The sequence below is a fragment of the Vulpes lagopus genome, chromosome 5, assembly GCF_018345385.1.
Source record: "Vulpes lagopus strain Blue_001 chromosome 5, ASM1834538v1, whole genome shotgun sequence".
NCBI lineage: Eukaryota > Metazoa > Chordata > Mammalia > Carnivora > Canidae > Vulpes > Vulpes lagopus.
The window spans coordinates 22199029-22225263 of NC_054828.1; the positions used below are offsets into that span (position 1 = coordinate 22199029).

General features: G+C 37.4%; 1 protein-coding gene across 1 annotated transcript in view; it reads right to left on the reverse strand.

The window, feature by feature from the left end:
• The window catches only part of MRPS9 (mitochondrial ribosomal protein S9), a 62113-nt gene that overhangs the window by 28686 nt on the left and 7192 nt on the right, over positions 1–26235 (reverse strand). The window contains exons 2-4 of the mRNA XM_041756538.1: positions 21842–22021; positions 164–226; positions 43–73 (exon numbers count right to left, since the gene is read on the reverse strand). Coding sequence (XP_041612472.1) covers positions 43–73; positions 164–226; positions 21842–22021 — 274 coding nt within the window. The remainder of the gene's footprint in view (positions 1–42; positions 74–163; positions 227–21841; positions 22022–26235) is intronic.

Genomic DNA, 26235 nt, shown 5'->3' on the forward strand with positions numbered 1-26235 from the left:
CAGTAAAGGAAGAACTGTTCATTCATTCTTGAGCAAACTCACCTCTTTGTTTTGGAAAAATCTGTTCAGGATGCTGTAAAATAAATTACAGTGCATTAGATAATTACTGTAAGATATTATAAATCTAAGTGAAATTTTAAAAAATATTAATGAAGATAACTACCTTCATTATTGGCCTGGCTTGCTTCTCAAACAAACCACTTGGAAAAAGGTAAGCAATAGCTTTCTGAAAATATACACAAAGGTTAATTAACGACTGTTATAAACACAAGTTAATGTTATGACAAACAGCTACTGAGTACTCAGTATCAAACTAAGGATATCAAACTAAGAATTTCATATACATTGTCTCATCGTATAATCCTTTAAATGGGTAATAAAATAACCACATATACATCCCCCCCAAAGAAAAATTATTTGTAACTCTTAAACTGGTTATTAACAATTTCCAAGTGTCAGTTTCCAACATGAATATGACACCACAATCTCTCTTTTTTAAAAGCAAATGGAGGTGTTCCTATACAACCTCCACAGTAATGTGCTCAAGAGCACCCCTTCTAACTTCTCTTTGGCAGTGCAAATATCAAAGACCGAATACTGAGAAGAGCAGGCTCCAAGCCTCATCCACCGTGACAGCCCTAACGTTTTTAGATGCTCTTTGAACTCTTCCCTAGGAAGTTGTGAGAGGTTTTTAAACTACCTTTTTCCAACCAAGTTCTCTTAAATGTCTATTTCTCAATGGGGATGCTATTGGCATTTTGAGTGTGACAGCTCTGTTGCAGGCAGCCTTCCCCTTCTCCTATACTGCAGGGTGCTTAACACCCCTGGTCCTTCTCCACAATCAATGCCAGGAACATCCCTAGTGCCTGTGAAAAATCTCGCCCCCACACACTGCCTAAAGCCCCTCACCTCCTAGTACTGCCACCAACTTGAGAACCACCGTGTAAGCCATGACAGCGTCTTCTCCAACACGCTCCTCACAATTAAAAGCAAACCATATGCATTTTCATTTTCCTTGCACGGTGTCAGATGAGACGTCTGTGGCCTTGGATCTTATTAGCACTACATCTGAACTCTGAAGGAACTGGTAGTTCATGTAAACACAGTGCTGCTCCTTTAAAGAGGCTGCTCTTTGGACAAGCCTTTCTGCCTTCCCACACAGTAAATGTGCTAGATCAGATTCCGCTGCTGAAAGTAGGGACCTACAACTTGGGGCTTATAAAATCAATTCTATTAGGGAGCCCATCTGTGTTTCTGGGTCAACCTCATTCTTGCATTCAGCCTTCGGGCAACAGAACGGACACTAAAGGAACCCTTAGATCAAACATCAGAGTGCTAATTTTGTGAACATTTTTTTTTTTTAAAAAGGGACTCCTCTGCCTTCCTTCTCTGAGGGAGAAAAGGTGAACTTTTTAAGAAGTGATGTTGAGACAACTCATTGCCACTTGGAAAAAGATAAAAGTGGATGCAAGCCCAACAACGTACAGGAGAATAACCTGCAGATGGGGCAGACAGCTAAATAGCAGAAATCAAATCAAACAAGAACTACAAGAAAACATAGCATATTCCTTTATATAACCTATATCCCCACAGGCAAAACCAACATCATTACAGGTTATTCACCGATTTACAACAAAATTTAGAACACCGCCCCCCTCCCCAACAAGGTTGGTTGCATAAATGATGGCACATTCATCCCACTCTAGTCATTTTAGTCAAAAAAGACTGAAAAGCAAGATGCAAAGGAAATGTACTTAGAGTGTGACCTTTGGTGTAAGAAAAGGAAGAAAACACAAACAGGAATAGGGGAAAATATACACAGGTTTCTTTCCACAAGGGAAAGTACAGTAGAAACTAATAAAAGTCATGCTTTATAAAGGAGTGTGTGGCGGCAGGGTGAGGGACACAGAGATGAGTAAAGCTTCCCTGGGTATGCCTTTAATTCAGCTTAACTTTGAAGCATGAATAGGTTGTACATATTAAAGACTAAAATTTTCAAAAGAAACTCTAAAATTTAATATAAACAAATAAACCTAATTTCTAATGACAAAAGAAAAACAGCAAAATCTTCAACTTTACTTGGAAGGTTTATGGCCAGTAACATTAATGTTAAAATTAATATTAAAATTCAGAAACATTTTGTGTATATTACACCATAAAGTAAGTGAATGTATTAATTACACGGTGACCAAAATGTTACTGTAGAAGAGATACAAATATACAAGAAATGTAATGTTAAATTTGAATTGGACAAATCAATGCATACTTGTGATCTTTAAAAAATACTATTCCCTGGATTATTCCTACAAATTTAAACAATAATACTTTTTAGTTTTGTCCCCTGAAGGAGCATAGAAGCAATGAAACTCTAGGAGCAATGAGTGGCCAAATCATTGGTTTCTATATATAATTTCCTAGTATAAGGAACAGAGTATCTTAGAAAAATGGTTAATTCTAGGCCCAAGGCAGGGAAAGTACAAAATAAGTCTGAGACACCTTCCCATGCCAGAAAGCAAGAAAGTGTATGAAAGGACAGAGAAGCCAGTTTCAAGGAGCTCCCACTGGCCACACTTGGGACAATGTGAACATCAAAAAGAAAACGGCAATGCCTTATAATACACTCAATATGTACATGTTGAAGAATGTGCCTCTACAGACACACACACACTCTCTCTCACTCTCCAGGGTTCTGAGGTAGGAGGCAAAGAGAAAAGGAAAGCCTCTTTATGAAACAATACCTCTTCATGAAACAATACCCATTAATAAAAGTAGGAGGAATGGCAGAAGGAGAAAAATCACTGTTTTATAACTTCCAAAATAAACATCAATTTCAGGAAAGCATCACTAGTGGATGCCAAAGTCATCTTCTTAGCTACAAGAGGAAAAAGTTCCATTTACAATGAAGAGGTCTACTGGTCACCACATCAAATAAGGGATCAGACATACAATCAATAGTGGGACAAACTCATTATGTACCTCCTGGTATGAAGGAATAAGAAGTATACAGAATCATGTAAGTATTACCCTTTATACATTCTAGATCTAATCACAAGGAAGCAAGTAGAAAGCCAGAATGTGGACAACTATAGAAGCCAGACAAGTGATCTGGATTCTACAAAACAACTAGCCAGCTATAAAGACATCTTGGGGAAAACTGAGGAAATTTAAGTATAGACTATACAATACATGGCATTATAGAATTATTATAATTGTATTAAATATAATAGTGGTATCGTGGAAAAATGATATAAAGGATGTACGTATTTAGGGGTACATGCTGATATGTTTATTTAGGGGTTAGGTGTTATGCTATATGCATTTTCAATGGCTCACTCAAACTTTTATATATACAGAGACAAGGGAAATGTGGCAAAATGCTAAAAACTGGCAAATCTACGTGAAAGATGTATATATGTTTGTTTGTATTCACTGAATATTCAAGTCTTCTGGAAATTTGAAAAATAAAAAGCTGAGGAAAATGTTAAAAATTAAAAAGTAAGTCATTTAAATCTTTCCAAACCTAAACTGTCTCAGCAGGGCCACCATGAGCCTACAGCACCTGTGGACCAGATGGACATCAGGCCTGGTTCCCACAGTCAGACACGGTAGCCCCAAGGCTGGTCAGACATCGTAGCCAAGAGGCTACTGACCCAGGGCTTGCATAAGACTATTAGCGTGAACACTGAAGTACAACCTGTAGCCTGAGGTGAGCGTGCCAGAGTTATGGGGGATAGGGGATAGAGCTGCAACCAACTTTCAAGTCACATTCAAGCTGTCAATGGCATTCATCTTCAAATATAAAAATTACTAGTAACCTAGGTGAGAGTCCATGAGGGTAGTGAAAATGTAAAGGATTCTAGCCTGCAGCTAGATTTCTCATGAAAACTAAGATGCAGACAAGTCACCAGGAAGTTAACTGGTAGAACGTGAAAATAAAGCCTCGACTGCAAAGGCTGTCTAGGTCTTACAAATAAAAAACAAGTTAATAAAGAATTTGCTGGAAATTTCCTGATTTCCTAAAGGAATCCGGAAAAGTAGCACTGCCTCAAAAACAAAAACAAAACTCTTCTGCTAAGAATAAATTAACAGATATTTACTAATTCAGAATTCCTCACTATATTAAGTGATTATATTTTATTTATTTATTTTAGAGAGAGCATGCAATTGGGGCGGGGGGCGGGCAGAAGGAGGGACAAGCTGACTTGGCACTGAGCATGACACAGAACTCAATACGATGACCCTGAGATCAAAATCTGAGCCAGACACAAGACAGATGCTTAACCAACTGAGCCACTCAGGCGCTCCTAAGTGAGAATAATAACACAACCAACTATACTGTATTGTACTATTTTATACTATACTACACACTATATACTCTATTACTAATTATTGATATGGCATATACAATGTACTACGCTTATATATTGTACCAAGTATTATTACATTTGTACCAAACTACATTAGTTTTGTACTAAGTACTATGGAAAAGGACCACAGAGCAAGATACCATGGTAGAGAAACAACCAAATCACAAATTCAGTAAAAACAATGAAAAACCAAGGATGGCAGAAAAAGGAACAAAGGAAGAAACAGCACATAAGGTAAACTTTTTTTTTTTTTTCAAAATCTGTATTATATCTTTTCTACCAGATTATGAGGAATATGCTTCCTAATTCCAGTGTTCTATTAGTCATACACTGGTTACTGTTTTCAACCAAACAGAAGATACAAAACAGGAAAGTCACACTCCTGAGTGGTCTGTCACTGTTCAGCAGACCTAACCTATTACTTCCATTTATCTCCTATGGGCACTCTAAATAGATTTCTTACAAGTTCTGAGGCAAACAGACCTGGATTTTATGAAAAAATAATTTTGTTGGCTTTCTGGGTCTGTATAACTTGTTTTAATAGTTGTTAAAACTCAAGTCAGTGAATATTGTTTGGAAAAAATAGTACTCACAGGAAAAGAATTTTGAGTGTTAGGATGAAGTTGAGTAGCCCACTGATGTGTTCTGGGCACAGCATCATGTGCTATACCACAGTAAAACCCTTACTTTCACTGCACTTCAGAATTCAGAACAGAGGGAGTGGTGAATGTGTAAATAACCTAAGACCCTTACTATGTCCTATAACCATAAAAATATCCTCTGGTAACACCATTCCCAGTGATTCTAACTTGTAAGGACATCAGCTTTATCTAGTTGTTGTGGGGATTAAATAAGGTACTGGCAAAAGTACAGCACCCAGTAGGCACTAGATAAATGTTAGCTATACAAAAATGTTCTATGTGAAATACTTCCTCACAATATTTTAAGACTTAAAGTGGCAAAGCTAGAACTTGAACCTTCTGATATTTAATTTCTGAATGTGCTCTTCCCTGTTGAGGTTAGGGAACCAACCTAGGTCTCTCAGAAAACAGATTTACTTCTCCACTGGTATCAAGGACATTCAGCTCTTTAGCAATAAAATTAGGAGAAAGCCCAACTGTGCTCAAAGGAAAAAACAGTGACCATTCACCGTGAATCAATTTTACTCAACAAATACTCATCACACCGAAGTTCTAGGTACTCTGCTAGTTTAGGAAGATATAGTTCCTGATCGCATTCTAGCAGTGGAGACAGAGTCACACATAATCTCAAATACGGGGGGATGGGGGGTGGGGGGGTGTCACTGTCACAGCGTATATTGCTTAGTAAAATATACCCAGGACCTGTGCTGAAACTATTTCTAGATTACACGGCAGGAACTAAGGGAAGTGGTCACTTACTTTTCTCAACAATATTTTTCATCTGGCTCTTCTTAGCAGTCACTTGTTCTTGCCAAGTAAGGTTACCTTTACACTGTTTTCTTTGCCTGGAATACCATTGTTCCATTTCTCCATTAAACATATTCTTGTCTTCTGAGACCTAGATCAAATACCAGCCCTCCTGAGGGATCTCTCCTAACTTCCTGGGCTCTGTGATTTCCTCTTTGTCTATACCTACTGGGGCAATCTCCAGACTTGCCTGTGCCCTACCACCTCAAACAAACTGGAGAGACAGAGGTTTTAGGTGTCTCCAGACCCACACCATTTGGCCAGTCTATTCTCTCCCCTGTCCTTCCTGGCTTGAATTTCCATACTTCTTGCAGCAACCACAAAGGCTGATGCTCACCTTTCCTTTACATACCAATTCCTGCCCTATTTGTGAGCCACCTACACAAGACTCCTCATGTCATCCAGGCCAATAAGCCACCCTTAATTTCCATTCTTATTTCCGTTCTTAGAAGGACACACTCAGTTCCTCAACTACCTCAATTCTTTCACCCACAGATTTCAATCTGGCCTCACAAGAATTCTGATCCTGCAATTGCTTTGGCTCACCAAGACTTCCTTCCGAATCTCATGACCTACAGCCAGGTCTCTTCCATAGGAGGCTTCAGTCTTTGCCTCACTTCCAGCCATGTTCCCCTCCTACCTCTCTCCAAGTTCTTCCCTGGTCTCGTTTGTTTTTTGTTTTTTTTTGCTTTTTTTTTTAAGAGATAGTATTTTTTTTTTTTTTTAAGATTTTACTTATTTATTCATGAGACACACACACACACAGAGAGAGAGAGAGAGAGGGGAAGAGACACAGGCAGAGGGAGAAGCAGGCTCCATGCAAGGAGCCCGATGTGGGACTCGATCCCGGGTCTTCAGGATCACACTTTGGGCTGCAGGCGGCGCAAACTGCTGCGCCACCCGGGCTGCCCTTCCCTGGTCTCTTGTAAACACATCTCTGCTCCTCCCTGAAATGCTAGTTCCCTCAGAGTGCCATCTCTGATTCTCTCGAGCGAAATGAGATAGGCTAAATCTAGTTCTGTAGTTTCCAAACCATTCCCAACTGTCAACTGTCTTAGGGCTGTTCCACTGAAGTATCCTTTTTTTTTTAAACAGAATTTTTTATTTATTTTTTATTTTTTTATTTACGATGGTCACACAGAGAGAGAGAGAGAGAGGCAGAGACATAGGCAGAGGGAGAAGCAGGCTCCATGCACTGGGAGCCCGACGTGGGATTCGATCTCGGGTCTCCAGGATTGCACCCTGGGCCAAAGGCAGGCGCTAAACTGCTGCGCCACCCAGGGATCCCCCACTGAAGTATATCCTAATAGCACGTTCAAAGCTGCTCCTCAGATAACTTGCTTTTACCTTCTCACTGTTCTTCCTCCCAGGCCGGTTACCAAATTTTTGGATCTTAGCTTGGTCACATGCAGAGGGCGCTCTGGAAGGCAAAGGGCCTTGGTTTCTTAGTCACCGTTCTCCCACCCTAGATGGAGAATATTGGCAGATACCACAGTCCGCCTCATTCATAGGAGATACTTTCCAAGACCCTCAGCAGCCTAAAGCCGCAAATAGTACTGACCCCTATATATGTACTACACTATTTCCTATACACACATGCCTATAATAAAGTCTAATTTATAAATTAGATACAGTAGGAGATTAACAATAAAACAATTAAAAAACAATTTTTAAAATTAAAAACAAAACAATTAAAAATAAAACCATATACTGTAATAAAAGTTATGCAAATGTGGTCTCTCAAAATACCTGATTGTACTGTACGCATCTTGTGACAGTATGAGATGATAAAATGCCTACGTGATAAGATAATGTGAGGTAAATGATGTAGGCACTGTGACATAATGTTAGGCTCCCACTGACCTTCTGATATGTCAGAAGGGGGGTCATCTGCTTCTGGACAGATAACTGAAACCACAGATAGCAGAGGAATACAGTACTCAAAGGATAAATGGAGAAGGAAATTGACAGCAGAGTCTTTTGAGTGACTCAACTAGAAAATACAACACTTTATAAATAATTGACAAAATTTAAATACTGATCAATACCCTGCTATAGACTATATTCAAATTAATTTTGTTAAATGTGATAATGGTATTGTGGTTATATGGGGAAATATCCTGATTTTTTTGGAAATATATACTCAAGTATAAAGGGATAAAGCATCATAACATTTGTAACTGATTTTATTTTTTAAAGATTTATTTGACAGAGGGGGAGAGAGAGGGAGAGAGAGGGAGAGAGAGAGAGCATGCACACACACACACACAAGCAGGGGGAGCAGCAGAAGGAGAGGGAGAAGCAGGCTTGACACTGAGCAGGGAACCGGACATGGGGCTCCATCCCAGGACTCTGGGATCATGACCTGACTGAAGGCAGACTTTAAAAGAAAATAGTTCAGAGGTGCCTGGGTGGCTCAGTCAGTTAGGCTCAGGTCATGATCTCCAGGTCCTGGGATCAAGCCCAGGTCAGGCTTCCTGCTCAGCAGGCAGTCTGCTTCTCCCTCTCCCTTCCCCATCCTACTCATGCTCTCTCTCACGCTCTTTCTCAAATAAATAAATACATAAAAACCCTTAAAAAAAAAAAAAAAAAGAAAGAAAATAGTTCAGCTATAAAATACACAGGGGAAGCAAATATATAGCAAAATGCTATTTAAACTAGGTGATGGTCATAGGGTATACATTATCTAATTATTTCTCCTTTTCTGTATGACCGAAATTTTCACAAGAAATAGTATACAAACTAAGGTTTATTGCTATTGCTATTAGCCTAGAATATTTTCACTTTTTCAATTCTGGTTCCTACCCCCATGTAATATACATACATAAATACGTATATTTATGTATCTGTACACACACTCACACACATATTTATACATACACACAAGTCATGAATCTTTTGCTCTTCTATAATTGAATAACCAAACAACTGAACAACTTGTTTTAGTAAACCTGTTGTTTCACTCAGATAAAAGCAACCGTTTTCTACCTTCTAAATTTCTATTTATTCCTACAGTGTATTTCTGAACTGTTTTCAAAGCCCAATTCTTCAGGGATTTTGAATTGTTTCAATGAAAGCAATATAAAAATGAAATTGCAAAATGATATTACTTATACTTCTAAAGTGTTCTCTTTCTTTCAAATAACACAAGGCAGACTAAAAATTCTTACTTGGGAGGAAATGACAGAGCAATCCTCTGGTCAACACAGTCCAAAAGCACTTTCTCTGATGATGGAAATATTCTATAATCTCTGCTGGCTGGTATGACAGCCTGTAGTCCATGTGGTTATTGTGTACTTCACATGTGGCTAGTGTGACTGAAGAACTAAACTTTAATGTTAATTAATATTAACTAACTTTAAACAACCACACATTAGGTATGGCAACCACACAGCTTTAGATGATTTTAACCAAAGCCTTCACGCAGTATGGACAGCACTGCACTGACATTACTATTGTGTACCTCAGCATGGTTTTCAAACCTCATTAAACTGTTACAGAGTTATAAAGTCTATAATTTAATTTTACTGGTCTAACTTAACAAATACCCACGTTCACGAGAGAATATTAACTACCAAATAGTCTTTGAATAGAAGATCTCTTTGATGAATTTGGTAATGATAGCCATTCCTCATATTCTCTTCTGTGAGGTGAAAGCATTTTAATACTCAGATCTGTGATTTGATTTCTTGGGGATTTTTTTTTAAAGATTTTATTTATTATGAGAGACACAAAGAGAGACAGAGAGACGGAGACAGAGACACAGACAGAGGGAGAAGCAGGCTCCATGCAGGGAGCCTGATATGGGACTCGATCCCAGGTCTCCAGGATCAGGCCCTGTGCCAAAGGGGGCGCTAAACCCCTGAGCCACCCAAGCTGCCCTCCCTGGGTATTTGAATGGGGAACTTAGTATCATGGAAACCATGTGGAAAGTCGAATTTCCTGACATCTCACCATTGAGGCTGTCTGCTACTAACCTGAATGACTTTGACTTACTGTATCTAAGGCAAGAGCACTTGGATTTTATACTTCTTTTCAGCCTAGATTTCAATGCTGGGGCAGAAGGTAGAAACATTTATAAGACTCCAGATACCTCATTAGTCTCCTCGTAATGTCTATTAATTCAGGAAAGCTCCCACTGTCCTCCCCACTGCCTCCATCCTCTGTTGTTCCTTTTCCACAGTTAATCTTAACTTGCTACTGGAAAGAAAAAGATATAAATATCAAGTTGTGACCAATACTGAAAACTCCTGATTTTGCACCTCTTTCTTCCTAGAACAAAGGAAAAGGAAGAAAAACCCAACCAAACATAATGACAAAAATGAAAAGCATCCACCTCTTTCTTGCAGCCTCAGAACGCCTACCTGAAGCAACAAGGTCATCCTCCAGAGCCCAGGAGGACACAGCCATATCTGCAATATACTCTCTAGGGAACACTCCACCCAGACTCTGCAAGGCTTTCAGTCCAGGTCCACAGTAATGTCCCTACCACCATCTTATAGGCAGGAATTGTGAGAGGAAGAAAGCATGTATCACCTTCCTCTCTAAAGCCTGCTGGTAATGACACAGCTCCCGGACATTCTGCATGTTTGCAAAATATGAGAACATGTGTACTGCAGTCTGCTGTTCCGGCACCAATCTCATCAGCATGGTCTCCCTGAAGTCACTACCATTCTGTTACTAGAAGCCCTGCCTCTATGAGGGCACTGGATCCACCAGAGAACCCAACAGCTTTCCTGCTTCTTGCCTCTCACACTTCTTACGCTGCAAGCACTTATGATAAGATTTCACCTTCTCTGGCCAGGATCATTTGGTTGTAAACCAAATGAGAAACAAAGGCAAAGAAAGTGTTGAAAAACTTCAGCTGTTTTTCAGCAGTTTTCCTGATGTTATTCAGAAATATCTGTATTGGCATGGTAAAAATGCAGAATTTAAATATTGTAAGGGAAAATTAAGTCAATCAGAAAACCAGTGGAAGAAGGTGGTGAGGGAAATACTGGACTTTCTGCTAATGTTAACCTACCTGTAATGTTCTAGGATTCCCTGGTGCATGTGGCACTGACTAGGCACTAGAGAAGATGTACCAGCAGGACATGACCTAGGTCTTAAATTAGAGGACACTTGGCATTTCACATGTGAATTGTAGTTTGGCCAACTTGGGCCACATTTATCAACCACAAGAGAATTAACTGAAATTTCCTAATTTTTTTTTTAAGATTTTATTTATTTATTTATGAGAGACAGATAGAGGCACAGACATAGGCAGAGGGAGAAGCAGGCTCCCTGCAAGGAGCCTGATTTGGGACTCAATTCCAGGACCCTGGGATCATGACCTGAGCCAAAGGCAGATGCTCAACCACTGAGCCACCCAGGTGTCCCCTTAATTTTCTGGAATAAGCACTTTTTCACTTCTAAACAATCTACATAAAACAGTTATATAAACTGAGAAACACCCAATTCTTCTACAAAAACAAAAATATAGGGACGTGTGGGTGGCTCAGGATGTGATCCTGGAGTCCCGGGATCAAGTCTCACACTGGACTCCCTGCATGGAGCCTGCTTCTCTTTCTGCCTATGTCTCTGCCTCTCTCTCTGTCTCTCATGAATAAATAAATAAAATCTTAAAAAACAAAACAGAACACAAAAATATATGCATTTGACCCGTGAAGAACAAAGGTCTGAACTTCTGCAGGTTCATGTAGGTGATGATTTTTGTTTTTGACAAACAAAGTATTGCTGTAAATGTATTTTCCTTATGAGTTTCTTAATAACATTTTTCTCTCACTTGCTTTATTGTAATCATACGATATATAATACACATCACATACGAAATATGTTAATCAACTATTTATGTTACTAGTAAGGCATTCAAACAACAGTAGGCTATTAGTAAGTAGTTAAGTTTTGGGGGAGTCAAAAGGCATATGTGGATTTTTTACTCTACAGGAGGGCAGCACCCCTAACTCCTGTGTTGTACAAGGGCCAAGTGTATATCAGTTGGGACTCAATTCTTCAAGAAGCTTGAAAAAAAATATTACTAGCCTAATATTGTTATTTGTTTTAGGCTAGCATTTGTGTTTCAAGAAAACCCTTTCCCAATCCAGGAGCCAGATTCTGGATGTAGCCTGTAGTTCACACTGGTATATAAACATCACCAATATCCATGAACACACAACAAATCACTGCCTTACTCTGATTTTGAGGCTGTTGATGACTTAACCTTTCAGTTTTATGTTCCCTCAGAAAAAGCTCTGAGCCATGGGTATAGGGAGGGGGAAAAAAGCACTTTCCTATAATAAATTCTAGCTTAATAGTTCTTATAATGAAGTTCTGGAATTTGTATGGAATTCAACTTGGCAAAGTTCTTAGTGTTTTAAACTTATGTTACATTTGAAAAAATAGCTTCAAGTTAGGGACAAACAGGACTAGGTAGAGAGAGACAGGTAGGGGGCCACGGAATCAGGCTCACAAAAAACCCCAAAAATGCTGAGGTGTAAGGAAACCAGAGATAAGGAAACAAGCCAGACTACCCTGCCCTATGTGTGGGCAGGGAAGGTAAGATGTCTTTTTATGACAGTCACCTGTGACCAACAAAGAATAACCAGATCCCAACGCAGTAAGCCATTAAAGATGTTATCACTAGTCCCTACTCAACGGTGGTATCAAGAGATAATATTAAAAGGATTTAGGTTCCCTGGTTAGCTTTCAATAAAAGACCAACCCTACAAGCCCTCAGTGGTAACCCTGTGAGGATTATCAGTTGGGACTCAATTTTTCAAGAAGCTTGAAAACAATATTACTAGCCTAATATTGTTATTTGTTTTAGGCTAGCATTTGTTTCAAGAGAACCCTTTTCCTATCCAGGAACCAGATTCTGGATGTAACCCGTAGTTCATACTGGTATGTAAACATCACCAATATCCATGAACATACACCTGAAAGAGATAACAAATCATTGCCTTACTCTGATTTTGAGGCAATCAGAAAATCTCATTCACTTCTGAGAGCTTGCTCTGTATCTTTGCTTAATAAATTTCTAAAGCAAAAAAATAAAAATAAAAAAAATAAAAAATAAATAAATTTCTAAAGCTTTACTAACTCTTCTTTGCGAGATTCATTCTTTGACTCTGTGAGACAAGAACCAAGCTCTTCCACATCAGTTTCATATATGAAGTAGGTTCAATGGTTGGTTGTCACCGTAACAAAAAAATAAAACACAAAAACCATGCTTCTTTTGGAAACAAAAAAGTGGAGTATACATTTAATGGCAAGTATAGAAACCTTTAAAAATGTATTGGACCGTAGCCCTATTTACCTGAATCAAAAAGAAGTGCTGACAAAAATAAAGAATGTAAATTTTTAAAAAGTTAACCTTTTGGGGGGTTGATTTTTTTAAATCACGGAGTAAGGCAATTCCCCTTTGTAAATATGTTTCTTACATTTTTAGATGTTTAAAATGCTAGGAGTACTGGTAATTCAAGGGTTCCCTAAAATGAAGGCAAAATATTTAACTACCTTCTTAGGCTTAAATCAAAGTATAAAAGGATTGCACGCTCAACCCAGGAGGAGCACTGGGTCAGGAATGCAATCTCTATTAATTAGGTATCCCAGCTGGGCAGTGGGTTTGCAGCTGTTAACTTGATCAATGACTTACCTAAATGTCATCTCTACTGATTCGCTTATAAATTACCAGCAAGTGAGACTAATGTACAGGTGCTAATTTATTTAAACTGTTCTCTACAGCTCTACATAGCTTTACAAACTGCATCTGGCACCTAATGTTAGCTGTCAGTTGTACTTAGACATGCCTGTCCTAACGACTCTGTTCATTAGAAGTGAGCACAAATTAGGAAATATTGTGAAAAATGATACATCAAATGGAATGGGCACAGCAAATCAATTAGAGAAACTTCATACAGCATATTCACACTGAGGAGAATAAAACATTCTGGTTTCAGAATGAGGTCTATAATACCAATTAAAAAGTAATTGGTAGACTTCAGCAGTGTTATATATCAATTTGCTGGCTTTTTTCCTGAATTTCTATAGTAATGTAGAACTTAACTTTTAATTCCCAAGTAAAGACATTAGTAAATGAAAGTGCAATTTTGTGTCCATAATATCTGATATAACTGAGATGTCTCCAACTTAACATTGATAACTGATACCACTTTATTCAAAAAGGAAAATGCAAAGAGCAGTGGTCCTCAACTTTTTTTGTGTGCAGACAGCCTGATTTTGAAATTACTGTAATTCAGTATCTGCTCCAGCATAATAATGTGTTAGTGTCACGGACCAGGCTTTCCCTTTGGGTCACTGAGGGCAAATGCTGCAGCCTCGGCTTCCATCACACGTCCTGAGGCTCATTTCTTTACAGTCTCCATACACAGAGAATCTTCCCTTGGCCAAACTGTAACTGCTTTAAGCTGAATTACAGAACCCACTCAGCTCAGTGTTCAACCTGACAGTTCAATCCTCCTCATACTAACTATACAGTGAAAGCCAAAAATATTTCTTAGGTGCTGATCAACATTTGGCAGTAACCTGTGAAAGGCTTGAGGAATGGGAGTTGAGAACCACAGCACTAAGATATATTTTCAAAACATTTAACATGCTTATAAGTACTTGCAGCAAGTCACCATATATGCTACTATTATGAAAGGGGGCCCATTTTTTCCTCCTGTCAGATCTACGATCACCTGTCACTGATAGGTGATCAGTGGCATCATAGTGGTTGAGTCAGGAGGTGCAATGGGTGGTTTCTTTTTAAAAGAAGTTAAAATACTAGGCAAAAATTAAACTATCTCGATGTGGAGAAAACCCGTATATGCCAATAACTCATTTCTTTCCAGTTAATTTCTTATTTCACAAACCAAAAATAATTTTTTCATATAAATGCAATAGCAAGATTGAGCATTAAATATAGCAAAGTAATTTTGCAAAAACAATTCTGGCAGATATACGATGATGTAGCTTTAATAATAAACTTCTAGGGATCCCTGGGTGGTGCAGCGGTTTGGCGCCTGCCTTTGGCCCAGGGCGCGATCCTGGCGACCCAGGATCGAATCCCACATCGGGCTCCCGGTGCATGGAGCCTGCTTCTCCCTCTGCCTGTGTCTCTGCCTCTCTCTCTCTCTCTGTCTCTCTCTCTCTCTCTCTCTCTCTCTGTGACTATCATAAAAAAAAAAAAAAAAAACTTCCAAATCACGGAACTTTAAGTAAATATTAAAAGCTACAAGTAGAATTATCTTTATTCATAAAATTTTATCTGTCATATCCTTTCTATTTAACTAACTCACATTTGTACTCTTAAAAGTCTTTATAACTCAGGGACGCCTGAGTGGCTCAGCGGTTAAAGCATCTGCCTTTGGCTCAGGGCATGATCCCGGGGTCCTGGGATGAAGTCCCCCATCGGGCTCCCTGCATGGAGCCTGCTTCTCCCACTGCCTCTGTCTCTGCCTCTCTATCTCTCTGTGTCTCTCATGAATAAATAAATAAAATCTTTAAAAAAAAAAAGTCTTTATAACTCAAAGAAATAGTAGCATGTAAGATTAGCTAGGTATAATTTTCACATGTTCTGTATGTTGTACTCAGTAAGGCCAGGGACTAGATTTCTATTCAAGTTCAGCCTTCTAGAATAAAGTTCTAAACCCAGAAATCCCCAAAAGATGCCTATGAAGAGCTGAAATAGGTGACATAAATTCACTATTTTACTTAGAAGGAAGGGCACACAGGTTCTCACACCAAGTCCAAGTTTTAATTCACAAGCCTAACAAGTTTAGTTATGCCAGAAGGCTGGAGGGTGAGAGTGGCCAGAGCCGGGTACGCACACACGCAGATGTCCTGACAGGAAAGGAGATGGCAGGGATCAGTACTAAGGCATGGCCAGGCCATTCACTACAGGGACAAAGAGGAACTACGAGCTCCAGGCAAGGTATTACAGCTAAACAATCATATTAAAAGGAAAATCCTGAGGCACTGTGAGGTTAAATTATACTCACTACACTCCACTAAATAAGGGCGGAGGGGTGGAGAACAATTTAAAATTGTATCTGAAAAAATTAGTATCTGAAAGTGTGAAAAAGCAGACTTTGCATATAGGAAGACCTTGTACAGCTTTGGATTCCTCAACAATAAATCCTGATCCCATGAGGTTTTTCTAAAGACTGAATGTGGTAATATAAATCAGGCTCCCAGACAGCATCTTGAGTATATATAGGAGATTTTTATTAATTGGTGGTATTTTTCAATACAAATAACAATTAAAAATAGATTTATCTGAGAACTTCATTTCTATGAAATATCTGATTTTCTGATTATATAAGAGAAAAATTACTATACCTGGTTTTAAATTCTGTATTAAAAGCCAAACACATTACAAAAAGCATTATAGTTTCTAAATATATATATAAAAAATTATCTGGAAGCTTAAAATATTTTCCTGATTTTAGATATCAAATTATTTGGTTTTGTCTTTAGAAATAACTAACCATTTTGTCAATACGGAAATGCTGGATAAGACTCATTAGCTATATACTTTCTTTTAGGTTATATTTACAGCCAAATCTCAAACAAAAACAAGTTTCAAAAGCATACACAAAACCAGGAATCGCAATAGTATGTAATTTTAATGCTTTGGTAACAATTATCACTGTCCTCTTTCGCTTTTACATTTACTTAGATGCCAAAGAGAGTCCACTAAATTTAGTAAAATGCTCAGAGTTAACTGATGTAAAATGTGAGCCTTACTGAAGCAGATCAATCACTTGCAGGAAAGTCTAACACAGCAGGATTACATCACTGGCAGCAAGGAAAAGGGCTAACACTCACTTCCACACAGGCATTTCAGCAGTGTGCCAGGTGAGACACAATCCCTCCCAATCTGCAGGTACAATGCCATCTCTGGTTTCATTCACTCAATCATATATCAATACACTCAACAATACTCCCTATTATTCTCTTCAACATGGTGTCTTTGGTGGGATGAAGATTCGTGTGACAAAGGCAGAGAACTAGTAAATGATTCAAATTATGGTAGATTTTACTTATTGCATTTAACAGTAATAAGAACAATAACATGTTGCACTAATCTCATGCTCTTCAGTTATATTCTAAGGTAGGCAAACAGGTATTATTTTAGAGATGAGAAAATCAAGTGACAGAGCACTGTGACTTGGTGAACATTACACTAGTTAGTGACACTGCAAGGAATCTTCCAATCCCAGGTTCTGCATCTTTGGATATTTCAACTATAATGAATTTATTAAAAAAAAAAAAAATTAACAAAGTCCTCTGTGTTCTGCAAATACACGTATTCCTCACAAGAAATTCTGCTTCATTTCAGAAAAATCTATTTTATTTTTCAGATGGTGGGAGGGGCAGAAGGAGAGAGAGAATCTTAAGCAGGCTCCATGCCCAGCACGGGGCTTGTTCTCAGGACCCTGAGATCATGACCTGAGCCAAAATCAAGAGTCTGATGCTGAACCAACCTAGCCACTCAAGTGCCCTAAACATTCTACATATTTTAAATGAGCAACTGGATGTTTTTCATATTAATTCAGGACTTTATTACTCTATTGGCTAAATCTAAGAGAGATTTTCATCATATTCTATTAGCAAAATGATACAAAATAGCATCAACTTACTTTCACCATCTACATACACATGCAGTTTTAAAAGTACAGAACAGCCATCATCTCTCACATTCATACACTAATATTACACATCTTCTCTCTGGAATTCTGTATTTTAAGAACCAGAACAAAATATATTGTTTCATTTGACTGAATGATAGGATCTTTTAAGATTTCTCTAAATAATATAAAAAGAATATTCAAGATGGAGACCCTGATATGTGTCTGTGTAAACACCTTAATATTTTTTTAAGTAGGCTCCATACCTAGTGTGGAGCCCAATGCAGGGCTTGAACTCACAACCCTGAGATCAAGACCTGAGTGGAGGTCAAGGGTCGGACGCTCAACAACTGAGCCACCCAGGTGCCCCAAAACTTTGACAAATTTTAAAGTATTTTAATGTATGAAAAAAGTTGTTTTAAATATTTTTTTGAAGATTTATTTATTTATTCATGAGAGACACAAAGAGAGACAGAGACACAGGAAAAGGGAGAAGCAGGCTCCCTGTACGGTGCCTGATGTGGGACTGATCCTGGATCCCCAGATCACAACTGAGCCAAAGGCAGACAGACACTCAACCACTGAGTCACCCAGGCATCTCAAAGTTGTTTTAAATTTTAAGTATTTTTGCTTAAATACATTTTAGAAATAGTTCCAGATATTATTTTATAAACAAAAGGCATCCAGACTGGAAAGAAAGAAGTTAAACTATTTATATTTGCAAGTGACAGTATCTTGTGTACAGAAAACTACAAAAACCATGAAACAAAGTAACAAACGGGCAACAAATATGTATCTACCAATAATTACTTTGAATGTAAATAGATTAAATGCTCCAATCAAAAGACAGAGGGTGACAGAATGGGTAACAAAACATGACCCAACTAAGTGCTGTCTACAAGAGACTCATTTCAGTCCTAAGACACCTACAGATGGAAAGTGAGGGGATGGAGAAACTTCATTCAAATGTATGTCAAAAACAAGCTGTAGTAGTAATAGTGAGATTGGACAAAAACAGACTTTAAAACAAAGTTTGTAAAAAGATACAAAAAAAGACATTGTCTCACAATAAAGGGGACAGTCCAACAAGAAAATATAACTATAAATATTTTGCACCCAACATGGGAGCACCCAAATACACAAAATGCTTAACAAACATAAAAGAACTAATTGATAATAATACAGTAATATTAGAGGACTTTAATACCCCACTTATGTCAATGAACAGGTCATCCAAACAGAAAATCAACAAGAAAAGAGTGGCTTTGAATAACACACTGGAACAGAAGGATTTAACAGATACAGTCAGAATATTCCATCCTAAATTAGCAGAATACATATTCTTTTCAAGTGCACATGGAATATTCTCCAGAACAGATCACGTATTAGGCCACAAAAGAAGCTTCAGCAAATTCAAAAAGATCAAAGTCATACCATACATCTTTTCTACCACAACACTATAAATTTAGAAATCAATCACAAGAAAAAAAACTGCAAAGACCACAAATACATGGAAGTTAAATAACATGCTACTAAACAATGAATGGGTCAGCCAAGAAATCAAAGAAAGCAAAAAGTACATGGAAACAAATGAAAAAGAAACCACAATGGCCCACCTTTGGGATGCAGCAAAAGCAGTTCTAAGAGGAAAGTTTATAGCAACACAGGCCTACCTCAAGAAACAAGAAAAATCATAAATAACCTGCCCTTACCTCTAAAGGAACTAGAAAATGAAGAACAAACAAAACCCCAAACCAGGAGAAGTACGGATATAATGAAGTATAGAGCAGAACTAAATGATATAGAAACTTAAAAAGCAATAGAACATACAAATGACAACAGGAGTTGGTTCTTTGAAAAGATACAATAAAATTGATAAACCTCTCCCTAGACTCACAAAAAAAAAAAAAAAGAAAAAAAAGAAAAGGACTCAAATAAACAATATGAAAGGGGAGAAACAACAATCAACACCACAGAAATACAAACAATTATAAAAGAGTATTATGAAAAACTACATGCCAACAAATTAGACAACCTAGAAGAAATGGACAAATTCCTAGAAACATAGAGCCTACCATAAGTGAAAGTAGTAGTGGAGAATCTGAGTGGACCAATAACCAGCAAAAAAATTGATTATGTAACCCAAAACTCCAACAAACAAAAGCCCAGGACCAGAGAGCTCAAGAGGCCAATTCTACCAAACATTTAAAGAAGAGTTAATAATACCTATTCTACTCAAACTATTCCAAAAAATAGAAGGAAATTTCTAAATTCATTCTATATCACCCTGATACCAAACCAGAGAAAGACATCACAAAAAAGGAGAACTGCATGCAAATATATCTGATAAATGTGGATACAAAAATCCTCAAAAAAATACTAGTAAACAGAATCCAACAATACATTAAAAAAATCATTCACCACAATTAAGTGGGATTTATTCCCAGATGCAAGGGTGGTTCAATATTTGGAAATCAATCAATATGATACATCACATCAATAAGAGAAAGGATTAAAGCCATATGATTATATTAATAGATGCAGAAAAAGCATTTGACAAAGCACAACATCCAGTCAGGAAAAATGTCCTTAACAAGGTAGGTTTAAGGGATATACCTCAACATAATAAAGGCCATAAATGAAAACCCACAGCTACCATCATTCTCAATTGGGAAAAACTGAGAGCTTTCCCCCTAAGGTCAGGAAAAAGATAAGGATGTCCACTCTCACCACTTGTATTCAATACAGTACTAGAAGTTGTAGCCACAGCAATTAGACAACAGAGGGAAATAAAAAACTACAATAAGATATCACCTCACACCTGTCAGAATGTTGACACATTGTTTTTTGACACAAAAACAACAGATGTTGACAAGGATGTAGAGAAAAAGGACCCCTTCTGCACTGTTGGTGGGAATGCAATGTAGTGTAGCCAGTGTGGACACAGGACGGAGGTTCCTCAAAAAGTTAAAAATAGAACTATCCTATAATCCAGCAATCACACTACTAAGTATATAACCCCCCCCAAAAAAAATCCAAAAATGCTAATTCAAAGGGATACATGCAACCCTATGTTTATAGCAGCTTTTCTTACAATAGCCAAATCATGGAAGCAGCCCAAATGTCAATGGATATAGATGAATGGATAAAGAAGATATCACACACACACACACACACACACACACACACACACACACACAGAGGAGTATTATTCAGCCATAAAAAAAGAATGAAATCTTGCCATGTGCACTGACACGGATGGAGCTAGAGAGTAAATGCTAAGTGAAACATGTCAGTCACAGAAAAACAAATACCATTTGATTTCACTCATTTGTGGAATTTAGGAAACCAGCTAACAAAAAAACGAGCAAAGGGAAAAAGAGACAAACCAAGAAGCTGACTCTAAACTATAGAGAACACACTGATGGTTCCCGGTGCGGGGAGGGGGATATGGGGGATATAGGTGATGGGGATTAAGGAAGGCACTTGTGATGAGCACTGAGTGTTGTATGAAGTGCTGAATCACTATATTGTATACCCGAAACTAACACAACACTGTACATTAACTATAATGGAATTCAAAATAAAATTTTAAAAAGTTAGAACTTCAAATTGGTTAAATTTTAAGTACCTTTGCTAGCTATGTTGCGATGTCTAGCAAAAAAGTATTATTTATTATTACTACTTTTATCAGGGTCAGAACAACTCAAAAGAGTGGAACAATAACACAGTTCTAACTCTCTCAAATCATTTAGAACATGCCCTGACTGAAAATTCAAATGTATAGCTAAGATAATAATAAAAAAACACTAAACTCAGGTTTACTTATGGGACTTTCTATAAGCTTGACTCTATTTCCATCATCATCTGTTTTACTATTTGTAAGAAAGCGGAGTTTAAAACTACAATAGGATAAATATTTCTACATTGTTCTAAATATTCACATTGGCTTCTAGGACCTTGAATCAAGACAATTATCCATTTCACATTAAAATCTAAAACTCACTATGCTTCACAATGCTCCAAATACAGAAAAGCATTTCTCTTTGAAACCTGGGTTCCAACTTGCAATGCAGAGTGGTATTTCTCCTTATTCTGACAGTTTGATTAAAACTGACACAGAGCTAGTGATGCCTGGGTGGCACAGTCGATTAAGTGTTGGATTCTTGGTTTTGTCTCAGGTTGTCCATGATCTCAGGGTCATGAGATGGAGGCCTGTATCAAGCTCTGAGCTCAGCACAGAGTCTGCTTAAGTTTCTTTTTCCTTCTGCCTCTACCCTTCACTCTCTCCCTCACCTTGGCTAGTGCTCTCTCTCTCAAAATAAATAAATAAATAAATCATAAGAAACAAACTCTACAGCAATTACTTTCCCAACAGAGTAACTGTACTTACGTCAATATCCTCTTGCGTAAAAGTTTCTGGATCTTCTCCCATCATGTTGGCTAAATGTCTCTTTCCTATGTTGAACTCTTCAATCTGCTTTTTAATAAAATCCACTGTGTAAGTTTCACGTCTTAAGGCTGCAACATTTTTCTTCGTTGATACACCTGTGGTGTGCCTTAGCCTTAATATCTAGCAGAAAATATAAATGAAAAAAGATTTTAAATTAAATAATGTAATTATTTACATTTACATTACAATGTAATGTCTTGTAGGCTATTGTCTCTAAATAAAACAGGGTGTTCAAACAATTGTTTTTATTATAGTACTCAGTTGGCAAGAGTCTGTAAACAGGTAAAAGGCCTGTTAAGAAAGCTTCCTGTTAAGAAATCTTCCTCCACTCAAGGGACACCCGGGTGCCTCAGCAGTTGAGTCAGCCTTCGGCTCAGGGCGTGATCTGGGAGTACCAGGATCAAGTCCCACATTGGGCTCCTTGTGTAGAGCCTGCTTCTCCCTCTGCTTGTGTCTCTGCCTCTCTTTCTTCCTGTTGGTCATAAATAAATAAATAAAATCAAGAAGAAAGAAAGAAAGAAAGATAGAAAGATAGAAAGAAAGAAAGGAAAGAAAGGAAAGAAGAAAGGAAAGAAGAAAGAAAGAAAGAAAGAAAGAAAGAAAGAAAGAAAAGAAAGAAATCGTCCTCCACTCAAAAGCGAGCTTTTAAAAGCCTCTACTTACACAGTAGTTTAAACTACTAGCATTTCACACATTTAAACCCAAAATACCTAGAAGGGATATGAAAACATCCTTATCTAATGCAAATATCCACGTTTCATACTGATTGGTCAATGTCAACTACTTGTGATATTTGACACACAGGCAATGAAGAGATGACACTCCCTTTGAAAAGCAGTAAATGCCCTTGCAGACAGACAGCAAGCAGAGGACAAAGGAGAAAAGAGGCATGTACTGGAGAATAGCACACTTAGGCTATAGGTAGTCATCTTGCTTTAGGGTACAAATACAGCTCATCTTTCAAGGTTTTAAAATAACAGTTTAGCTTAGCTTGAGACTATTTTAAGCTGATGCAGTGAAGAAACTGCTTCACTAAGCACTGACAAGCTTTATCATTAATTTGGTTCAATACACTAACTTACAGAAATAAGGGCTTTCCCATCCTTCTAAATTATCAGTAATGATATCACTTGCGGCTGTTGATCCTCCTATGCTATAGCACTAGGAATTTCCCCCCAAGGCATAAATAGTTCACCTGCAATAAAAGGTGCTAAGGAACCAGAAAAATGTTTTCAAATGACTATTTAGCCACATTCAGTAGATAGATATAACTAGAATAGATATTCTTGGTCCTGGTTTTTCTCAAAATCTTAATCTGTGGTTCTCGACCATTATCCCAGCCTCAATAACGTTAAGCTCTCTTAAGCACTTCAGACCTTAACTATAATTTTTAGTAACTCCCTCACTTACCTCTTCATCAACAAACAAACCTCTCTCGCACATACCACCACCACCATGATCCCTCACTCATCCATTCCCTAACCCTTTGAGAATCAGAGATTCAAGTAACTATAATAATTTGTCACTGTAATTACAATAAAAAGTAAAAGAAAAAATACAGGACAAATATTACAATGCTCTATTAATAGTAAAAATTATGTTCTTAAACTCACAAATCAAAATAGTGATAAAATTATTTCTTGCAACTCCTTAATGAGTAAAATAAGGCAATTTAAAATCCCATGAAACTTTATAGTTTATTTTTCCTTGGGGAGCACAAAGGAGTTTCTCTCTTCATATTATTAATCAAGAATCTTAAGATGTTTTTATAAAGATACAGTGTCACTATCAATGAGTAAAAACATGACCCAAACTTGTTTACGTATAGCCTCTTTGTACACTCCTACTCCTGCTCCCTCTCCCCACAGTTAGTGCCAACAGCATCAAATCCTTGTCTCAGAAGTTTTTCCATCTTGTTTTTACTTTTCCCAGGGTTCTGCTTCTGTGTGTTTCAATGATTTCATGTTTTCTTTGAACACTGGAAGATGCTGCTTCCTGTATTCAAAATGAAGAGAAAATACTGATCTGCCCCAAGAATCATGGCAAAGGTATGGATTTGGAGAAAGTAGCTGTCACGCAATAGAGGTGATTGTCCCCAATGTTCCACTGCCAAAAGGATGATTACACTGCTGGTTTTCTAAGACACGTGACCAAATGTTTTTGTCCATAACCAAAACGATTTGTAATACAGGTGACCCCACTACACTTGCCACCAACCACCAATCACAGACCTCAGGAGAAATGAGTCTCCCAGTGAATATGAGACTTCCATTCACTGAAGTAATGAGTTCTAAAGGAACAGTAAGATAGGGAAGAAAGTGATGAGTTCAATTTGGGGCATGACAAGTTTGAGATGTTTGATGGGCATCTCCAGAGAGATAGGTGTCCTGGAGGCAGATGGCTCTGTGGGTATGTACACAGGAGAGATCTGAGCTAGAGATGCCGTCTGTTAATAATCAGCATGGGACATGACATGACACCATCAAAGTAGGGGGAATGGCAGGCATTAGTGTTAGGATAAGAAACATCTATTTTACTATGCAAAGAAACAACATAGTTTGTGAGGGAAAACAGACGGAAAGGTAAGATTACTTATGTCTTATGGCCATTATTTTTATGAAACAGGACATGAAATGGGTCTGCAGAGTAAGAGGTGACAGGTTTGATGAACTGAATACTTCATGTTCAAAAAGCAATGATACAGTGGCTATAAAGTAGACAGTAAAATTAAAGAAAGAATATTAGAAAAAAAATCTTAAGCACTCCTTTATACTGGATGTGAGCCAGAAAAAAATACCAAAGAAACAGTTATGAATCTATATCCATACAATAGCTTTAATCTTAATTATCTTTTCATTTCTTGTATTTTTCCTTTGTATGTTTCAGTGGTATATCCAATGTACTCATTAGCTGAAGAGAGTTCTATCTTAAGGCAGATTGTACCCTTCAAATTATAAAGTGTTGTACTCCTAGGCAATACTTTTACCTTGAATTTCATTCTGTTGGATCGTAATATTGCAACCCTTTCAGACTTCCATTTGTCTTTCCCTGGAATATCACTGACCATATTTTTCATTTAAATTTTAAATCACTTTAGGTTTTGCTTTTTGGGCCAATCTGAGTTTTTTACAAATATGAGAATACCTTATTTAAATGGATTTAATAGATATTGTCACATTTTCCATCTTATTTTATTTTTGTATGCTTCCATTCCTGTTTTCTTTCTTTTGCTAAATGGTCTGCAGTTTTTTTATATTTGTCTTTTGATCCAGCAATTTGGACATCACACAGCCTTTTATTTTAGTAGTGATTACCTATATGTCTCCAAATAAAATGCTTAGATTATTTCTCCTATCAACCTCAGAAAGTAATACTCACCAACTCTCACCTACTTACTATTCTCTTCTCCGACCACAGAGGTGATCTGGTTTCCTGTCCTCTATCTCCGTTCTCTCAGTCTTATTTATCCCTTTGTTCTGCATTATGAATGATGTTTAAATCTTTACTCCTGGGGGTTTTTTTTTGTTTGTTTGTTTTCTGCGGTGTCAATTCTGCAGCCACTCCGAATTTTTAGCTTTTTCAATCACTGGTCTATCTCCAAATATCTTCCCTTAACCGTTTTTTCAATCATATTTTCTTGTCTTATCTCCTATTTCATATAGCTCTCCCTTACCCTATCTTTTAAGAATGTCCTTGACAGTGTGAAGCAGTTACAGGAAAATAATTCTTCCATTTGGTTGAGTAAAAATTCCTTTGTGTTTTCTTCATCTCTTTCCCACAGTTCCTTTTCTTCTTTTGTTCTGACAACATTTTAGTATTACCTCAAGCAAAAGAGTTGATTATTAGCTTGAAGATTCATTTCTTCACTTGAATTAAAATTATCTTGTGTCTAGATTCTTAAGACTCTGTGACATGTGGCAGCTTTCTTAGTTTTAACATAAATGATGCTTTAAAAACTAAAAATTTTTATTGTTCATTTAGAGAGGGCTTTTCTAAAAAGTCCACACTTTGCTATTTTTCAATCTCCTTAGGATCTTTTCAAAGACATTTGTATACACTGCCTAAGAATGTGACATTCTGGAATTCATATTTATTCTAAAACCATCACAGCATCAGTACCAGACTACTGAATATATTTATAAATATTCTAAATTATTCCAGCAGTGATTCACACAAAAATATTTACATTCAATAGAGTCCATTATTCATTAGCACAATCCATTAAGTAAGATAAGGCTGAATGTGAATCGACTAGATCTTTAGCTATGAACAGCTAGAATTCCTGGAGAGAACATGCTTCACTACTGTTAAGTACAAATCCCCAACAAATTTTT